Source organism: Schistocerca cancellata, chromosome 3, assembly GCF_023864275.1.
Source record: "Schistocerca cancellata isolate TAMUIC-IGC-003103 chromosome 3, iqSchCanc2.1, whole genome shotgun sequence".
In the NCBI taxonomy this organism is placed as follows: Eukaryota; Metazoa; Arthropoda; class Insecta; order Orthoptera; family Acrididae; genus Schistocerca; species Schistocerca cancellata.
Genome location: NC_064628.1, coordinates 282,472,923 through 282,495,043, shown reverse-complemented (window position 1 = coordinate 282,495,043; position 22,121 = coordinate 282,472,923). Strand labels below are relative to the sequence as shown.

The window sequence follows — 22,121 nt, the reverse complement described above, 5'->3', positions numbered from 1 at the left end:
GGACTGGTTATTAGCATTGGTACTGCGAGCATGCTCACCTCTAGCCGTCTTCCACAAACGCCACAGCATCGACTTGATCGGCTTGACTGGTGACGTTGAAAGTTGGAATAGTGCGTTGTGGTCTTCTGCGATGAAAGCAGATTCTGCCTGAATGCAAGTGATGGTCGTTTGCGCGTACGACGTGGACCTGGTGAGCGCTGTCTCGTAGAGTGCATTCGTCCAAGGCACGCTGCCTCGCCGTACGCGATGAGCTACAACTCTCGTTCACCTTTGGTCTTTCTGGAGTAGACGTTAACCAGCACTCAGTACGTGCAGGATTTTGTTACATCCGTTGTTCTGTCGTTCTTCCAACGGGAAGATGATATGTTGTTCCAAAAGGATAATGCTCGTGAAACTCAACGTGCTCTACAGGATGTGCAAAGCTTCCTTGGCCGGCACGATCTCTGGAATTGTCTCCAACCGAGCATGTGTGGGATACGATGGGACGAGAAGCGACTCGTGCGACTCTTCAGCCAACAACTCTGACAGAACTACGTCAAAAGGTCGAGCTGGCGTGGCATAACGTATCCCAAGACAGTATCCGCCATCTGAGCAATCGACTATAAGCCGGTATCAGTGCCTGCATTGCCGCCCATGGAGCTACACCACACACTAATATGCGTGTTTCTGCATAGGTTGATACTTGGTACGTCAGAAAAGCTTTGGTATTGATCTGTAAATGCACTTATTTCATGTGCTCCATATGTATTGCTGGAAGAATAAATCTTGAGTAAATTGGAAACCTCTAAAAGGGTCTACTATTTTTTTTCCTGTTGTGTTCTTACAGGACGAACTGATAATTAGCTGTGGAATCATTTGAATGCCATGATACCCTTTAGCAAAAGAATAATTTCATTACCGTATGGTAGATAGATTTAACTTTCAGATATATTTGCAAATAGTAAAAGATATAAAACAGTCATGAGTTTAGAGTATTGTCTGAGCTTCGGCACAATGTGGCCTCACTTGTGTACCATCACTGCGAAAATTCTGAAAAGTCCTAAATTCTTCAACGAAAGAGTACTGCCTGCATCTTGGAGTGCTGTGAAGTACTTACAGTGAACACTGATGTGACAATTTATTGCTGTGGCTTACGAAATAACCGTAGTAGCAAGTTGATGCCGTTCGAATGCAGGGTACTCCAGAAGTTTGTGCTCTATCCTAATAATAAAACTGTAAGACTTTCGTCAGTTTGAACACGCTAATCTCCAAAACCTCTACGCGAATTTCCATTAGGTTTTCACTGGTAACTTGATCTTAGCTTCGGAAAGTGTATAGGCTTTATTTCATTTAAATCGCATCACGGAAATAAAAAGATATCGTAGATTAAAGCTTTATCTAACACCATCGTGTCTGTCTATTTGAACATGCTAAACACCAGTACTACTAGATGAATTCTTATGGGGTTTCAGGTTACTTGTGTAAACCCTAGTAACTTGAGGGTAGCTTGCGGCAATGCAAAGGCTTTGTTTAATAAAAATGTGACCGTGGAAAAGAAAGGTATGGCGATTTAAAGTTTTACCTAAAACTGTCGTACCTGCCTTTTTGTCTGTTTGAATACGCTAAGCTATAAACATACTACACAAATTTTTATGGGGTTTTCACCGGTAAGTTGACCATAGCTCTAGCAACGTATAGGCTTTATTTCATCCAAATCGGATCACGGGAAAAATATATCGTGATTTAAAGTTTTTCCTAAAACCGTCATATCTATAGGTTTCAAAACGCTAATCTCCAAAAGTACTAGACGAATTTTTAAGGGGTTTTCACAGGTAACGTGAGTGTAGCTTGGGGCAACATATGGGGTTCATTTCATCAAAATGGGAACACGGAAAAAAAGACATCCTAATTTAAAGGTTTAATTAAAATCATCTTCTCACCTTAGTAGTTCGGATGTTTAATCATCCAGGCGTAGTACACCAAAGAACTAATAGGTGGCGCTGTTAGTTTAGTAGTAAGCCAAGAAAGTAATTGGTGGCGTTGTTAACCTTTTATTTAACTCATTGACGAATATATTTTCGGTAGTTTACGTCAATGATACACTGATAGAATTAAGAGCCACTGTCTCATCTTAATGAATGAGTTAACTTGGCTAGGGTATATGGATTTACTGATTTCACTTTGTGTATTAAAAACTTTGTTTTGCTTCTGTCAATAGAATTTATTTATCTTCGATGTTCGGTAAAACGAATAAGCACCATCTCAGCTGCTACTCTTCCTGGCAGTCTATGTCGCGCATCACTTCACTCACCTACGTCTCTGTCTTAATCAGTCAACGCACGGGATTTTAATTTCTTTTTAATTTATGCAATTGTCCCTCTGTCTTTTATCTTCTGTGGCACATTCATTTGTCATTTCATCTGTGTCAATCGCTTAATTAATCAACAAATCCGCCTTTTATATTTTTAACTATACAACTGAATGTATGCTTTTTATTAAGTCAAACATTCGTTTCGTCAACCACCGCGTCCAATTTTATATGTTTCAGAATTTGTAGTCTCATATAGGAGAAGAGTGGCGTCTTGTATCCGCTGACAGCCCATCCCCCGTCCATATAGGTCGATGAGAATGAAATGTCGGTAAAGGAAAAAAAATCCACCGCTGATTTACCCAAATACCTGTATTTAAGGTGATGCTGATGCTCCACATAGCGATCGGCATCAATCCGTATAGACTAGCCCGCCCAAGTTTAGCCACACTCGTAAGGAATGTTATATACAGGGTGGCCCATTGATAGTGACCGGGCCAAATACCTCACGAAATAAGCGTCAAACGAAAAAACTACAAGGAACGAAACTCGTCTAGCTTGAAGGGGGAAATCATATGGCGCTATGGCTGGCCCGCTAGATGGCGCTGCCATAGATCAAACGGATGTCAAATGTGTGTGTGTTTTTTTTTAAATAGGAACCCCCATTTTTTATTACGTATTCGTGTAGTACGTAAAGAAATATGAATGTTTTAGTTGGACCACTTTTTTCGCATTGTGATAGATGGTACAGACGTATGAGTACGTGGTATCACGTAACATTCCGCAAGTATGGACGGTATTTGCTTCGTGATACATTACCCGTGTTAAAATGGACCGTTTACCAATTGCGGTAAAGGTCGATATCGTGTTGATGTATGGCTATTGTGATCAACATGCCCAACGGACATGTGCTATGTATGCTGCTCGGTATCCTGGACGACATCATCTAAGTTACGTTATTTAAGGAAACAGGAAGTGTTCAGCCACATGTGAAACATCAAGCAATGATGATGCCCAAGTCGGTGTTTTAGCTGCTGTCGCGGCTAATCCGCACATCAGTAGCAGACAAATAGCGCGAGAATCGGGAATCTCAACAACGTCGGTGTTGAAAACGCTACATCAACATCGATTGCACCCGTACCATATTTCTATGCACCAGGAATTGCATGGCGAACACTTTGAACGTCGTGTACGTTCTGCCACTGGGCACAAGAGAAATTACGGGACGATGATAGATTTTTTGCGCGCGTTCTATTTAGCGACGAAGCATCATTCACCAATAGCGGTAACTTAAACCGGCATAATATGTACTATTGGGCAACGGAAAATCCACGATGGCTGCGACAAGTGGAACATCAGCGACCTTGGCGGGTTAATGTATGGTGCGGCATTATGGGAGGAATGATAATTGGCCTCCATTTTATCGATGCCAATCTAAATGGTGCAATGTTTGCTGATTTCCTACGTAATGTTCTACCGATGTTACTACAAGATGATTCAATGCATGACAGAATGGCGATGTACCTCCAACATGATGGATGTCCGGCACATAGCTCGCGTGCGTTTGATGCGGTATTGATTAGCGTATTTCATGACAGGTGGATTGGTCGTCGAAGCACCATACCATGGCCCGCACGTTCACCAGACCTGACGTCCCCGGATTTCTTTCTCTGGGGAAAGTTGAAGGATATTTGCTATCGTGATCCACCGACAACGCCTGACAACATGTGTCAGCGCATTGTCAATGCATGTGCGAACATTACGGAAGGCGAACTACTCGCTGTTGAGAGGACTGTCGTTACACGTATTGCCAAATGCACTGAGGTTGACGGACATCATTTTGAGCATTATTCCATTAATGTGGTATTTAAAGGTAATCAAGCTGTAATAGCATGCGTTCTCAGAAATGATAAGTTCACAAAGGTACATGTATCACATTGGAACAATCGAAATAAAATGTTAAAACGTACGTATATTCTGTATTTTAATTTAAAAAACTTACCTGTTACCAACTGTTCGTCTAAAGTTGTGAGCCATATGTTTGTGACTATTACAGCACCATCTATCGCAAAGCGAAAAAAGTGATCCAACTAAAACATTCATATTTCTTTACGTACTACACGAATATGTAATAAAAATGGGGGTTCCTATTTTAAAAATACGCAGTTGATATACGTTTGACCTATGGCAGCGCCATCTAGCGGGTCAACCGTAGCGCCATCTAGTTTCCCCCTTCAAGCTAGACAAGATTCGTTCTTTGTAGTTTTTTCGTTTGACTCTTATTTCGTGGGATATTTGCCCCAGTCACGATCAATGGACCACCCTGTACTCCCGTTGCTCTCAGACCGAGGTTATCCTAGGCCGGTCACAACATTTCTTTAATTTCTCTGGGTGGCCGGAAGACAGTGTAATAGCTAGTAAAGATGTTTAAAAGATACTAATGGCGCAGAGCCTACACGAGGAGAAGTAAGGGACAGCATTGACCACTTTTTTAACTATGTGCCCTACAGCATCAATCAGCGGAGAAAGCTCTGCCTAGTTGCTCCATGGCAGCAAGACTCCGCCTCCTACAGCTGGACACACACAGTCCATCAGCACGATCCCAGTATACCTTCAGAGAACTTTATACAGTCCTCGCTCACGGGTTAGGGCGTCAGCCTCATTGGCACCCAGCCATCACTTTAGAGCTCGAGGATGGTTGGATGCTGGATGCTGCATAAACCTAGGTTTGAATGGTTTGGCAACACATCAGCCACATCTTATTTCATTGCCATCAATGGATGAAGCCGCAAAGACGTTAGAGACTATGAATAACATAGGGGTTCAAATGGCTCTGAGCACTATGGGACTTCAGCCACATCTTATTTCATTGCCATCAATGGATGAAGCCACAAAGACGTTAGAGACTATGAATAGCATATGGGTTCAAATGGCTCTGAGCACTATGGGACTTAACATCTTAGGTCATCAGTCCCCCAGAACTTAGAACTACTTAAACCTAACTAACCTAAGGACATCACTGACATCCATGCCAGAGGCAGGATTCGAAACAGCATAGGGGCTTAGCGACCGGTAAATTTGCAACATGAACGCTGGCCAGGCAAGACAGACGCCTGGAGAACTACAAAGACGGCGGTGTAACCGGCTACAGAGCAGACGAAGTCAGGCTGTTCGGGCAGCCGCCTCGAGCGATTACCGCCAGCTACGCCAAGACGCCGTTGTCCGCTGTCTCATCGCCCCTGCTGCTGAACTCGTTCGGTTCTACAGGACTCTGCGTTTCACCCTGTTGCACTCTGTCATTAGGCTCCACTTTATGTGACCGACTTGGAAACGTTTCCCCTGGATATCTGCTCTACTGTGTGCAACGCTAATGGAACTTGCTCCCGTTACTGGTCAGTGGTTACATCCTGTGATAGATCCTGAACTTCCAGAGTCTGCTTCTTCTGCTTCATGTATTTTGTTATGGATTTTAATTTGTTTCAGATACAATAATCCGGTAATATAAGTTATATTAATACAGGACGAGCAGTAAGTACGTTAGCAGTAGCAGCATTTATTGATTGTTATAGGTTACGGCACACAAGTTTAGAACAATGTTTAGTCAAGATTGTTAAAACTGTCCTGGAAATTTTTGTTACATGTGTGATGAGCTTGTAATTAAGAAATATTAGAGGAATACTACAGATTTCGTGACGAATATTTGCTTTTAGTAGTTTGGGAATATACTCTGTGATCAAGATATCCTATAGTCTCCAACTCAGCCGATGAGTCAGTGCCTCTCTCCAGTTTCTTAACCGTAGAAGTATTTTATGACCTTATCCTGAGTAACTGTAATAATACCCAATCTGATGCAAATGAACTTCGAGAAGTTTAGAACGACAGACATTTGTGGGAACGGAGCTAAGCGATTTGGTTGGGGATTTGGGGATAAGGAAAAATAAAGAAGAAATGTTTGGTTCGAGGTTCAAAGAAAATAACTACTTGGCAGCATGAGCAAACATATACGTTTTCTCAATTTTTCAAAGAAGAAAGTAGTTCACAATATTGATCACATACTCGTATTTCCAGTTCTGTAAATGAATTTAGAACTGTACGTAAGAAGCACGAGTGGCAATTGTTTATACAGTAATCAGAAAATAGTTTTCAGACTATTTTATTACACAACGGTGACACATGTAGGAGAGTAATCGTTGTCTACTCTGTACATACGAAGCAAACTTACAGTTATCTCGATATACTCATATAAAATAAATTATTTCGCTCATGGTTAGAATGTATGTGCTGATCTTAAAGTGTCGTGTGCCCTTATGGCCAGTAAAGCGTCTTTACTACTCGTAAATACCCCTATTTCTTATATGAGAGGACAGTAGGTTAAGGGATCCACGTTGGTCTAGAAGAAACTGGACTATAAAATAGTCATTAAAGCCTGAAGGGAAGAACGTTTTCAATAGTATCAACTGTTTGTGAAAGTTTTATACAAAAATATTTCAACTATCTCTGCGAGATCAGAAGTAAAATTGAAAGATGAACTGAATGAAGGATATGACAATCAGTAAATACTATTCCATTCCAAGACAGAATTAAAAACGATTCTGAGTGAGAAAACGCATCGTATCATTCAAGGGAGTTGTTACCACATTCTAAGGCAACACGAAGGATGACACATCGTATTTCTGTTCCCCCTATTTGCAGCATTGTAGGTGGTGTGGAATTGGTAACCGGCGGTTATATGACCCTCCAGCACTGGCGTACGTTGTGGCAGTAAAGCGGTGAGCATATAGCAATTGGTTATACACTAAGGTGACAAAAGTCATCGGATACCTCCTAATCATGTCGAACCTCGGAAACGGTTATGCGATATATTAGGGGTGTTTTTCACGATGTCTTGAGCCCACTGATTCAGGTTACTATGAACATTAATTTTATTTATTTATTTATTTTACGCATATAGTTCCATAGGACCAAGCTGAGAAGCAAACTTTCATGGCCATGGAACGAGTCAGAACATGAAATTGATTTGAGAAAAGTTAATAATGTTGTGTTGTGGTCTTCAGTCCTGAGACTGGTTTGATGCAGCTCTCCATGCTACTCTATCCTGTGCAAGCTTCTTCATCTCCCAGTACCTACTGCAACCTACATCCTTCTGAATCTGCTTAGTGTATTGATCTCTTGGTCTCCCTCTACGATTTTTACCCTCCACGCTGCCCTCCAATGCTAAATTTGTGATCCCTCGATGCCTCAGAACATGTCCTACCAACCGATCCCTTCTTCTAGTCAAGTTGTGCCACAAACTTCTCTTCTCCCCAATCCTATTCAATACCTCCTCATTAGTTACGTGATCTACCCACCTTATCTTCAGCATTCTTCTGTAGCACCACATTTCGAAAGCTTCTATTCTCTTCTTGTCCAAACTAGTTATCGTCCATGTCTCACTTCCATACATGGCTACACTCCATACAAATACTTTCAGAAACGACTTCCTGACACCTAAATCTATATTCGATGTTAACAAATTTCTCTTCTTGTGAAACGCTTTCCTTGCCATTGCCAGTCTACATTTTATATCCTCTCTACTTCGACCATCATCGGTTATTTTACTGCCTAAATAGCAAAACTCCTTTACTACTTTAAGTGTCTCATTTCCTAATCTAATTCCCTCAGCATCACCCGACTTAATTTGACTACATTCCATTATCCTCGTTTTGCTTTTGTTGATGTTCATCTTATATCCTCCTTTCAAGACACTGTCCATTCCGTTCAACTGCTCTTCCAAGTCCTTTGCTGTCTCTGACAGAATTACAATGTCATCGGCGAACCTCAAAGTTTTTACTTCTTCTCCATGAATTTTAATACCTACTCCGAATTTTTCTTTTGTTTCCTTTACTGCTTGCTCAATATACAGATTGAATAACATCGGGGAGAGGCTACAACCCTGTCTCACTCCTTTCCCAATCACTGCTTCCCTTTCATGCCCCTCGACTCTTATAACTGCCATCTGGTTTCTGTACAAACTGTAAATAGCCTTTCGCTCCCTGTATTTTACCCCTGCCACCTTCAGAATTTGAAAGAGAGTATTCCAGTCAACATTGTCAAAAGCTTTCTCTAAGTCTACAAATGCTAGAAACGTAGGTTTGCCTTTTCTTAATCTTTCTTCCAAGATAAGTCGTAAGGTCAGTATTGCCTCACGTGTTCCAACATTTCTACGGAATCCAAACTGATCTTCCCCGAGGTCGGCTTCTACCAGTTTTTCCATTCGTCTGTAAAGAATTCGCGTTAGTATTTTGCAGCTGTGACTTATTAAACTGATAGTTCGGTAACTTTCACATCTGTCAACACCTGCTTTCTTTGGGATTGGAATTATTATATTCTTCTTAAAGTCTGAGGGTATTTCGCCTGTCTCATACATCGTGCTCACCAGATGGTAGAGTTTTGTCATGACTGGCTCTCCTGAGGCCATCAGTAGTTCTAATGGAATGTTGTCTACTCCCGGGGCCTTGTTTTGACTCAGGTCTTTCAGTGCTCTGTCAAACTCTTCACGCAGTATCTTATCTCCCATTTCATCTTCATCTACATCCTCTTCCATTTCCATAATATTGTCCTCAAGTACATCGCCCTTGTATAAACCCTCTATATACTCCTTCCACCTTTCTGCTTTCCCTTCTTTGCTTAGAACTGGGTTGCCATCTGAGCTCTTGATGTTCATACAAGTGGTTCTCTTCTCTCCAAAGGTCTCTTTAATTTTCCTGTAGGCAGTATCTATCTTACCCCTAGTGAGACAAGCCTCTACATCCTTACATTTGTCCTCTAGCCATCCCTGCTTAGCCATTTTGCACTTCCTGTCGATTTCATTTTTGAGACGTTTGTATTCCTTTTTGCCTGCTTCATTTACTGCATTTTTATATTGTCTCCTTTCATCAATTAAATTCAATAATATATAAAATATATATAATATATATATATATAATATATAAAATAAAATTTAAACGAATATCATGCAGACAACAAGCTGCTGAATATATAACGGCGTAATCAACAACACAACACAGGGATTAGCTTAATTTTTCTCCAGCAATTCCTGACAAAACAGAAGGAGTGACCCACGAGGAAATTCTTCATATCAGACCCGAAAGAATGACGACTGCTGCTAAGACTTCTTATGATAGCTTATTGAAAATGGGTGCAACAGAATTCTGTACGCCTTTCTTTACAAGAGACAAAGGGATTCCATCTAAATGCAGATTGTATTTCTGCCTAACATTAACTGAGTGAAAGCTGAAATTCTTGGGATAAAGCTCATATTGTTAACAAAAATAGACATTAAAGAAAACGTATATTGAGAGGTCAGTGTGAGAATTCCGCAACAAGAGTCGACAACACGTTGGCGACGCTACACTACATGTTACTATTCTTCTTTCTGAGCCAAAAAGTAACCATTGCGAATCTGAAGAACTTCCTCCAAAATATAATGCCTATATTATAACCGAATGAAAATAAGCAAAGGAGATTAATTTTCGGGCTGAGGTATCACTTACTGGTAGATACTGTTCTAATGGTAAATATAACAGTATTCAGTATTTGAACAATATCCTGAACACTGGCTTTCCATAACAGCTTACCATCTATCTAAACGCCTAGAAATTTAGACTGCTCAGAATCACTAAACATATGCCCATTCTGTGTAACCCAAACGGCAGTTTTAGTTAAATTGCGTTTAGAAACTGTAAAAATTGAGTCTTACTATGATTTAGCATCAATTTATTTTCCGCGGACTCAACTGTCACATTGTTTTTATGACCATATAGTACTGCAACTGTCGGACCATCACTTACCCATGTCTTAATCACACGCAACCACACAGTTGTTCTCATTACTGTGGAGAAAGATCTTTTTGCTGTTCTTAAAGTATGAGAGGATCCAGTTGTGAGCTGTTCCTCTTACTCTATAATGGTACAACACTTGCAGCACTATTTTGTAATAAAAACAGCGAACACCTCAATTAAATCAGAGAAGAGGCCTAGTGTCCGCTACTTTTTGTTTCATCCGTGCAGTGCCTCACAGAGAAAAGAATACAACGTTCGGTTGTTAAAGCGCTTCTAAAACCAAACTGTAGGTCTGCAGCAAATTATGTACTCCGAAATGATGAATTACCCACATACACATACCCCTGTCAACAACTTCTGCAAAAACCCATGATACAGAAACACATCTAAAATTATCAACATTGTCCCATTCTCCTTTTTTGTTAAGCGATTTCACTACTGAGTACTTAAATCGTTCAGGAAACTGATCATTTCTAAAGAGATATGCAGCACAGTGCTTTAGTACACTGCTAGATACCACATCTTATCCGTGACGGTCCTTACCCTTCTGGGATTTAATTATTGACTCAATCTCCCCTTTTTCATTATCACAGAGCTTCAGAAGGCAGTCTCGGAAAACCATTTTCTAAGATTCTTTGCTGAAACTAGGTTTTTATGAAATTCACCTGCAGTATTCGGAAAGTGGTTGTTAAAATCTGTGTTTAAATCTGACTCATCAGTAAAAAAATCAGCAACGTAAACGAGACCGTTTATTTCAACATTTTCGGCGACTAAATGTTTTCCTTCCTTACGCACTTTCATGACGAGTATGTTTGGACACTCCCATCTTCCAAGATGACAACTGCCACAATCACATATCGGCGTGCAAAGGCTTGTGGTCTCACAAATACTCAGTCAATCTATCGTGTATCGACTGTACCGCTAAATCACCCGATTTTAATCCCACAGAAAATGTTGGACTATCTAGAACAGCGACAGAAGCGCAGCAGTCAACATCCTCTCAGTCTGGCAGCTCGACCGGGTCTAAGCATCAATAAGCGGTCTTAACCGGATATGACATACGTGAAGAAACTTGTCGACTCTCTTCCTCTCCTAACTGAGAGCGTTATCAAGGGTGGAGGGGGTGCACACGGTATCAGCGTGACATCTCTGTATTATTTCTTTCTGTTCTTGGTTGGCATTTACCGCCTCGAGGCGGCACTGAACTGGAGAACACGAAATACACATCCACATGTAGAGGAACAGGGCACGGTCTATTTTGACTCTCAGAACACTTCATTTTTTTTTTTCAGAACAGCAAACAAAGATGATTGAACTTACTTCAAGAACTCTTTCATAAGTGTCAAACCAAACTGAAACTGGCAGCCATATCTCGCCCCGTCAAGAAGCATTTGAAAAAATGCCACAGGAGACGTTGCATCGGGCAGTTCATTGAGGTCAAAATTTTCTATGAAGTTTCTATAACTCTCTGAAAGGTCGACCTCAGTGTAGTTTGCAATGGTAGCCTGAAACAAATAGGGAAATGTATATTGAGTTGAGACGATGAGAACACAGCAATCAAATATAATATACCAACATATTAAAAAAATGTTTTATGCAATATAACTCAATACAATATATAACTAATTTATTCACTGTACTTGTTTACAGACGTGTTTCTGAGATGTGGTTATGTACTATTTCACTATATTGTAGCAGCAGAACGAAAATTTTAAAGGTTGGTGCAAAACTTCGTAAATTTTTTGTTTTGCAGTTTGGTATACTGTATGCTGTGGATTTATTTATCTAATTTTTTTTTATTTGTAGTTCACTGTTGCTGTTTGAGTTTCCATATTGTTATTTTGCCGCTTGTAGATAGTGATTGGACCTGTGGACACTAGGAAGTGGACTAGCAATTGGGAAAATCTGTAGATTGGGTTTCACTAGGCATGGCCTGCACATCACTAGGTATGGGACTTGGACGTAAAGCTTGCAGGTGATAGTGTAGTGTGTGTTGGTGGGATCAGTCATGGGAAAATTCCTGTAGTAGTTAGTGTTATAGATGCACATTTGTTAGACTAAAGTCAGCTGATAGTTATCGCTGCTTAAAGAAAGTCTCCCTAACAAAGGAACCACCTTCAAAGAAAGTCAAGTATCCAAGTAGTGAAGGAATTAGCATATTTCATCAAAATATGAGAGGTATTTGTGGTGTCACCGCCAGACACCACACTTGCTAGGTGGTAGCTTTAAATCGGCCGCGGTCCATTAGTACATGTCGGACCCGCGTGTCGCCACTGTCAGTAATTGCAGACCGAGCGCCACCACACGGCAGGTCTAGAGAGACGTACTAGCACTCGTCCCCAGTTGTACGACGACTTTGCTAGCGACTACACTGACGAAGCCTTTCTCTCATTTGCCGAGAGATAGTTAGAATAGCCTTCAGCTAAGTCCATGGCTACGACCTAGCAAGGCGCCATTAACCATTTCTATAGAGAGTCTCACTTGTATCATCAAGAACGCTGTATACAAATGATGGATTAAAAGTTAAGTATTCCTGGAGCTACGTACTTTTCTTTATAGCATTCATTACGTATCCTGTTCCAGACCTCACGCCCGTCTGCGTTAGATTATAGCGTGCATTTCGGCCTCCTCTATCTACAAGGTGTTGGCACATTTGCCAACACATCAGTATTTGAGACAAAGTTAGTGAACTGCTTATAGATGTTGACTCTGACATTATTGGTATAAAAGAGCACCACCTGAATAATATGACAGTCCAGAGGCTTTATTGACCAGTACAGATTAGCTGGTTCTTTTTCAAGGAGTTCTTTGCAGAATGGGGGAGTGGCCATGTAAGTAAAAGCAGTATTCCATTTCAGTCCATAGATGTGTCACACCATTGCTTTGAACACTCATTTTTATGTTGTGCAGGGATACCTAAATTTAATGAGACTTAACTTTCAATTGTTATTGTTTTATACGTTCTTAACTCTGACTTCAGAGCGTTTCTGCTCAGGTTAGACAGGGTTCTTTGTTCACTTTATAGGAAGTCCGAAAATAAATTGTACGTGGTGGCTTCAGTATTAATTTTGTGTGTGATTGTGTAAGAAAAAGGGGGTTGGAAGATCTAAATTCATATGATCTGATGCAGAATGTAGTTTTTTCAACTAGGCCAAAGGGAACAGTAGCGCAACCATACGCAATATTTCTATTTATTCTTCTTGCGCAAAAGCGTAATAATGTAACTGGTCTTTCAGACCATGATGCACAAATTTTAACACTAAAAGGTTTTTGTACTCAAACAAACGATGTATATAATAATAAAATGCGTAGAAAAGCTAATCTAGTGGCAATAGAGTGTTTTTTTAAACCTCGTTAAGGAACAAGAGTGGCAGAATGATTATAGTGCTGATAACATAGATGATAAATATACTGCTTTCCTTGACACATTACTCATGCTCTTTGATTGCTGCCTGCCATTAGAACATTCAAAGCAGGGTACTAGTAGTAAAAGGAGCCTGGGAGCCTGACTGGTCAGATAAGGATGCCATGTGGAACGAAGTGGGAATTACATCAAAATGTTAAAAGCAGTAACAATCGAGCTTCAGTAGCCCATCGCAAACAGTACTGTAAGGTGCTAAAATTGTTATTACGATGGCAAAGAGTATGTGGCATGCAAAAATAAAAACTAATTCACAGGATAAAATTAAAACCATATGGTCAGTCGTTAAGGAAGTGTCTCGTCAGCAGCACAAGACCGAGGATACAAAGTCACTATGTACTAATAACGTTTCTGTTACTGATAAATCATATATCCGCACTGTATTTAACAATCACTTTTTGAACAAAGTAAATAAAAAGTTAGTTTCTACAGGGAATCATATAACTGTTTTGGAAAACGGCTTTCCGGGACTGATATCTGAAATACGCCTCCATGACAATGACAAAGGGGAAACTGAGTCAATAATTAAATCAGAGGAGACTAAGGACTCCCGTGGATATGATGGAGTTTCTAGCAGAGTACTAAAATACTATGCTGCACATGTTAGCCTTGCACTTAGCCATATTTGTAAATCTTCCTTCAGGAGTGGTGGGTTTCCTGAACGATTAAAGCACTCATTGAAGCCGCTTTATGAAAAGGGAGAGAACGATAATTTAGACAATTTTAGACCTATTTCTACGCTATCAGTGTTTACTAAAGTAATTGAAAAGGATGTCTATGTAGGGAAAACTGATCATTTCGTTCCACATAATTTGCTGTCAAATGTACACTTTGTATTAGAAGTGATTTAACAACTGAAAAGGCTATAATATCTTTTCTCTGTGAGGTTCTGGACGAATGAAACAAAAGGTTTAGAACGCTAGGCATCTTTCTTGAATTAACTAGGGCGTTTGATAGCGCTGATTGCAAAATATTGCTCCAGAAGTTGGACCGTTATGGAACATGCGAAGTAGCTCACAATTAGTTCACCTCTTACTTTACGAACGGACAGCAAAAGGTCATTCTCATCAGTATTGAGAATGGCAATGATCCGAGTGGGGCACAGTTAAATAGGATGCCCCAGGCATCAGTGCTGGGGCCACTCCCCTTCCTTATTTACATATATGATATGCCTTCTAGCACCACACGAGATTCTAAAATATTTGTTTGGTCGTGGCATTAGCTTGGTTGTAAAGGACGGTGTGTGCAATGTTGGTACTGTTTCAAATAGTGTACTTCAAAAAATAAATTCATGGCATGTAGGAAATAAACTAACACTGAATCACAGTAAGACTCAGGTCTTACAGTTTCTAACACGCAATTCAACAAAACCTGACGTTTCGATTACACTTAATGCGTATATGGTTAGTGAGACCGAAAATTTCAAATTTCTAGGTGTTCAGATAGATAGCAAACTGTCGTGGAAAGCCGATGTTCAAGATCTTGTTCGAAGACTTAATGCTGCAATTTTTACTATTCGAAAGGTATCTGAAGTAAGTGATAGTTCAACACGATATGTAGTCTACGTTGCTTATTTTCATTCGCTTATGACGTACCGTATTATATTTGGGTAACTCTTTCCATTCTCAAAGAGTATTTTTGGCTCAGAAACGGATGATTATGGCAATAATTCGTGTAAGTTCGCGAACTTCTTATCGACCCCTATTCATTAGTCTGGGTTTTTGCCGTTTCTTATTAACATTATCAGCTTATTCCCAAGAATTATCAGCTGTCACTCAGGTAATACGAGACGCAAATCTGCGTTTGGATCGAACTTCTTTGATTCTTCTCTAGAAAGGCGAGCATTATTCCATTGCATACATTGTCAGTAAGCTACCACAAGAATTCAAATATCTTAGCAGCAACCCACGAATTTTCAAATAAAAACTGAATATTTTCCTCACGAGTCACTCCTTCTATTCTGTCGGGAATTTCCTTGAAAAATTGAGTTGATTTCTGTGTTGATTGCATTTATATAAACTTATAGTTTGTCGTCTTTTAGGCTTTACAAATATTTTAGTTTATCTATTATTACTTTTCTGTTGCAATTTCATGTACTGACACGTTCCATGACCACGCAGATTTACTCCTAAATTTGATGCTACGGAACTAGGCACGTAAGATAAAAAAATTAATAAATAACATTTCCGACATAATCTTCTATTTGAGTTCAATAGAGGGACGTCGGCAGCGCGGGCGGGACAGCAGAGGAGATAGCCAAAAATATTTGTGCCGTGTATGGGCAGAGTACGTGTGTAGACGGAGCACAACAAGAAATGATTTTCTGGTTTTAAGGGGCTTCGCGTTCAGGAAGACATTGGAAGTTTAATGAAGATCACTGAAACACAATAATCCCCAATGATCCAGATCAGTGTGCTCGAGAACTGGCAAATGTAATGAACTGGGATCATTCCACCATCGTGCGACATTTACATGCAGCGGGGAAAGTTCAAAAATAGGATGTATAGGTACAGCATGCTCTCAGGCAAACTCACAAACATCAGCGGGTGGCCACATGTGCGTCTCTGTTAGCTCACCATCAATTGGCTCGTGACCAGTGTTGTGTACGACTTCGAATGCTACGTAAGGAAAAGTGGACTACAGAATGGTGCGTCATAGGAAAGCTGGACAGCAGCGAAAATAATTAGTGAACCATTTAACACAGTAAACAGAAGATTTACTTAAGTTTAACTTCTGCAAGCATACGAAGAGTCATTATAAATAATGCGGCGGAAGTAATTCCAGCTATTACAACAGTAAGTCGCAGGTTCGAATCCTGCCTCGGGCATGGGTGTGTGTGATGTCCTTAGGTGAGTTAGGTTTAAGTAGTTCTAACTTCTAGGGGACTTATGACCTAAGATGTTGAGTCCCATAGTGCTCAGAGCCATTACAACAGTAAAACGATGAGGCTCTCTGAAGTAAAGCACGAAGGACGGTGTCAGAGCTGCGGCACATCTGCGTAGCGTCTCATAGCAAAGAGGCTCTGAGTGCGAGTGAGCTTTGTGTCAGCCGATTGGCGTTCTGGATCGCGGTGGCAGAGGCACTTGTAGTCCAGGGCCACTGGAGGTGTGACTCAGAGGGCGTAAACCGCTGGGTCTATTTGATAAAAATTATCTGGACACATATTAGTGGACATTAATATGATATGTGTCCACAATTGAAATGTCTTGGGTACGCTTTCAGTGAAGTGTCTGAATGTCTGTGGAGGAATGGCAAAACCTTCTTTCTAAAGAACCGAAGCTAGACGATTAGTGATGTTGGACGCTGGTATCTGGAGCAAAGTCGACATAAAAGATGTCCCACTGAGTTCACATCACTATTCTAAGCAGGCTAATCCATTTCAGGAGTATTACTGTCCACAGACCATTGTCTCACAGATGTTGCTTTATGACAGGGTCCACTGTCACGCTGATTCAGTCATCGTCTCCGAACTGTTCCTCTACTAGACGGAGACACGTGTTCATATCTACCCACATTCAACGTTTTCTCAAGCGCAGTTGGGGAACTACTCCCTAACGACGACTAACAGCACCATAACGTTGCACCACCCCGTATTTTGCTGTTGCCACTTGTAATGGTACTTGAATTACGTAACCATTACGGCACCTCTCCTCAACCTCTCGATACCAGCAATATTCTACTGTGTTTCTGTAAAATAGTTAACATATTTCTGTGACAACATTCAGATTTGATTTCATTAATGTAGAGGTACTTTGATACATCGATATGTTTATATTGCAATGATATTATTCTTATGTGTATTCTTTCTTTTGTCACTATGATCTTTGACGTACTTGTAACTCTGATTTTTGGGCGCGTAAGCGGTTATTAGAGAGTCAAGTCTTGGTCGTCATGTTGAAAAGACGCAAATTGTAGTCAGTTTATAAAATGTGAACTTTAACAGTGAGGAAGATATTTTCAAGTATGTTTTATATTGTGAAGTGATGTTGCAACAAAAGTAATAAAAAATAGGTGTAACTTAAATTCGGAGTGCTGATTACTTTTTTACATCACTATTTTCCTAACTTGCAAAAGTTTAATCTTCAAGAATGGTTTATGAAACACATCTATAAAACTTTTGAATATCGCAGAATAACACCTAGGCCTCTTTGCATCCGAGCTTGTAATCATCACTACCTAGATTTTCGACGATTGAGCCATGAGTTCACAACGAGACCAGCGTGGGAAACATGAAAAGATGAGTGCCTAGTTTACTCATTATTTCAAGAAATGACTTTATTAACTGTGCTCTAATGACACCTGCCACATAATATAACTTTTTTGTTGCCCGAAAATGCAATATTTAGCAGCGTGAGCCACACTACAATCATAATTAATTTTTGACCTTTGTTGTGGTAGGGTTGGTAGACACTACACATGATATCAGATATCATTCTTCCCCAAATCCAAACTCTTCCTTTGGATTTTACAGAGTATAGTGTGATTCGTCATTCCAAACCACTCGTTTCCAGTGACGTCTCTCTTTACACAACCTCCGTGCCCCGTTCGGTTTAACTCCTTACGCACAGTCGTTGTGTAACCTGGACCTGGACTGCCAGTAGCAGTCTGGAACACACGAGTGATTCCTTCGTCTGATTTCAAGCGATTTTTTACAACCACCTTCAGCAGTGCTCGACGGTCCATCTCTTTGAGCACATATGGTTTGCCTGGTTTTGGTGTAGTTGTGGCTCTTCCTCCCCGTTTCCACCTCACAGTCACATGACCTACAGTCGACTTGGACATCTTTCAAAGGGTTGGTTGTCCATACTGGATTTGTAGCTAAGGTGACGTCCAATGACTTGTCCACATTCAAAGTCACCGAGATCTCCCGACCGACCGATACCTTACTGACGACACACAACATCCCACCTCCTTTTATACTGGTGTGTCCGCCTCTCGTCACATCTACTGGTTCATTCCGCTTTACGTAGGAGTGTCCCGATACTTTGCAACAGACAGCGGACTACGTCAAGTGACATTGTGTACGTTGCTCACGATACATTTCTACAGTAATAAGGAATTCATAGTGATGCATATCTGATAGTCAGCATCACTGATATTTTAAGGATTATGCACTGCTGGAAAAATATTCGTGCAGCCGGAGAGAAGACATCGATGTTGGTCCAGTGGTGGCATAAGCCATCTGAAGGATAGTAGGTGTAATTATAATGGTTCCAATGTCGTCTGCCAACAGAAAGCGTAGTGGCATAGCTAACAGGGCGACACATATGTCTACCATGTAATAGGGAATGCTCACAACTAGAAGACTCTACGAGCTGCAAACGTGTGAAGCAAGAAGGCAATCATGCCACAGAGACGCACTCGTGTTTCCTACTGCCAAACATGCGTGTTTTAAAGGGGTCAAATTGTGGCCTTACGAATGACGGGATGGTCCTTTCGGAGAATTGCCACACAAATGGGACGTGCTGTGTCACTTGTGAAACGATACTGTTGTCAGAGGTCACGTGTACATTTTCACACCCCTAGACGAGGTTCTGAATGTCCACGCGCCACAGATGCTCGCCATGGTCGTCGTATTATAAGGTCAGCAGTGGCAGATCGTACAGCTACCACAGCACGGATAGAAGGGCTTGTGAGCCCAGACGTGTCAACACGAACTGTTGTGAACCAGTTATTAGCAGTGAGACTTCAGGCATGCACATCTCTAGACCATCTTTCACTCATGCCACAGCATGGACTTGCATGAGTCCACAGGTACCGTCAGAGGATCACTTGGAAGAGGGATCAACGCGCCGTGGTCTTCAGCGATGAAAGCAGATTCTACCTGCACGCAGGTGATGGTCGTTTGTGCTTACGATGTAAACCTGGTGAGCGCTGTCTCATAAAGTGCATTGGTCCAAGACATACTGCCCCACATCAGGCCTTATGATCTGGGATGCGATAAGCTAAAACTCTTTCACTTTCGGTGTTTCGGGAGGAATACTACCTAGCGCTCGGTACGTGCAGAATTGTTAGACCCATTCTTTTGCCATTCTTACAATAGGAAGTGGATGTGTTGTTGCAACAGGACACTGCTCTGCCATACACTGCCTGTGAAACTTAACATGATGTGTAAGACGTGCAACAACTTTCATGTTCAGTATCACTCCAATTGAGCGCGTATGGGATATGATGGGACAAGTAGTGCGTCGCGTGACTCGCCACCCAACAACCCTTACAGAACTACGTGAACTGGTCGAGCTGGTGTGGCGTAACGGATCCCAGGACAGTATTGGCCATCTGTACGATGCCAAAGTCAGCGTCTGCATTGCCGCCCGTGGAGGCCACAACACGTACTAATATGGTTGTTTCAGGTACCTCAGAACTCGTTGTGCCACTGATCTGTAAATATAATAATTTAATGTTCTTCATGGTCACTGTTGCAACAATAAATCTTGAGTCAATTGGGAATCTCTAAAAGGGTTCACTACTTTTTTCCTGCAGTGTGTAATTAAAATCATTATATAACATTCTGTTCATGTGTTAAATTCTTTGACTGCCTGCAGTAGCTCCTTTGTTCATTCCCAATTAAAATTTTTTAACGGCATCTGTATGACTTATATAACATAATGGTAATGTAAAGTTACCTCTCATTCTCCAATCGTATTTTGTTGCTCACAGCGTCAATCAACGCAGATTACCTCTTGACCTATTCCTGGATACGTTATAATAATCAAATGCGAATTAGATAATGATAGAAGCTTAAGATGGTTTAAAATTTGCCGCGCGTAGTGGCCGTGCGGTTTGAGGCCCATGTCACGGATTGCGCGGCCACACTCCCTGGAGGTTCGAGGCCTCCCTCCGGCATGGGTGCGTGTGTGCTGTTCTTATCATAAGGTAGTTTAGCTTAGTTTAAGTAGCGTGTAAGTCTAGAAACTGATGACCTCAGCAGTTTTGTCCCTTAGGAATTTTTGACTAAAATTTGTTGCATGGCCGCGAGTGCAACCCAGAGCCCTAGTTTATTATACGGGTAAGCTAACCATTATACCACCGTAGCAGTGCAGCTAACGGAATTGCGTGGACTCCCCCAAGTCCAATGCTCTCCCAAACACAAGTTCACGCCTTCAGGTCACTTTCCACTTCTTAAACTATCATCATTGCTGAGCTTGTCTACTATTGGAACACAAGCCCAGCTTTGTGCGTAATTCCAGCAGATCTATTGATCTCATGACATATATATATTATATATAGAGAGAGGTCAATCCAGCGGTCTTAGCCATACTGTTATGGTGATGTAATGTTTATCAATCTGTATAATAAGCAGACGACCTGGGTTCAAATCCTTTAATTCATCTCTTCAGCTTCCATCATTATCGAAGATAAAGTTGAGAGTCTTATGTCTCGACGAAAATGTAATTCCATCAGATTAAATGCCATTTGTTACTGTCACATAAGGAATATTTAATAGATCTCTTGATTTTTTTCCCTCATAAAGACTGAGAAAAGTCGAATTTTGTTAAAGACGAATGCACAGAATGCTGGCGGGCTTACGTGAACTGGGTGGGTCGTGATGAAGGTGACCTGGTGGCCCCGCCTGGCCAGTTCCAGCAGCACCGTCCTCAGTGGCAGCTGGTGGCTGATGGAGGGGGTGGGCACCGCTGCCAGGATCCTGGCCCCCAGACACCTGTCACCCAGCGCCAGCAGGCAGGCGGCTGCCAACAGCAACGTTGTCCTCATAATCGCCAGCTGTAAGTGGTGGCGGAGAAGAAAGCACTATGTACATCAACAATGACATAAAAATAATAAGCTCACATAACAAATTATAAAATTCTTGCTTAAAAAAACAGCGAGGATGATTTGGAGCACCATAGGTGATATAAAACCGATAACAGGCGCTCATGTGACGCTTCCGACTATAGTAAATCGTGGCATTGGTTTAAATGGCTCTGAGCACTATGGGACTCAACTGCTGTGGTCATAAGTCCCCTAGAACTTAGAGCTACTTAAACCTAACTAACCTAAGGACATCACACACATCCATGCCCGAGGCAGGATTCGAACCTGCGACCGTAGCGGTCGTGCGGTTCCAGACTGTAGCGCCTTTAACCGCTCGGCCACTCCGGCCGGCCTCGTGGCATTGGATAGGTGTGTTTGTACTGGTTGTTTGTATGGAATGAACACAGTAAGATGAGTCCATGTGAACACGTCACAGTATGGCAGAAAGGAGTAACTGTGTTTGGATGGGCCCATGACCACGTTGTGAATGAAGTTTTCTGTCTCGTTGGTGTAGTAACGCAGATTTTCCAAAGTGTCAACAACAAATAGTGTGCAGCTCCCAGCCACATAACACATCGTAAAACAAACGGTCATACAAAATTCCAAAATGAGAGGGGTCAGAAAAGTGGAATTCAGTAGCAGGAAAAGCAAGAGAAGAGAAAACAGAAGATGTACATCTACTGGAATGAAAGAGTGCTACTTCGAAGAATTTTGATCAGAACAGAATTATTCTGAAAGCTAGTCACAGCTTGTTGGCGTTAGTCAGGTAATACGTCGTAGTAGCCTACCGAGACACAGACAGCCACAGGGAAGTAACCGATTTTGTGACATTTTACGA

At 41.3% G+C, this 22,121-nt stretch overlaps 1 protein-coding gene across 1 annotated transcript in view; it reads right to left on the bottom strand.

Annotated features, from left to right (window-relative positions):
- LOC126176266 (UDP-glycosyltransferase UGT5-like) overlaps nucleotides 1-21,244 on the bottom strand; it is an 80,362-nt gene extending 59,118 nt beyond the window's left edge. The window contains exons 1-2 of the mRNA XM_049923414.1: nucleotides 21,059-21,244; nucleotides 11,428-11,612 (exon numbers count right to left, since the gene is read on the bottom strand). Of these exons, the coding sequence (XP_049779371.1) occupies nucleotides 11,428-11,612; nucleotides 21,059-21,244 (371 nt within the window). The remainder of the gene's footprint in view (nucleotides 1-11,427; nucleotides 11,613-21,058) is intronic.
- Nucleotides 21,245-22,121: the final 877 nt, after the last annotated feature.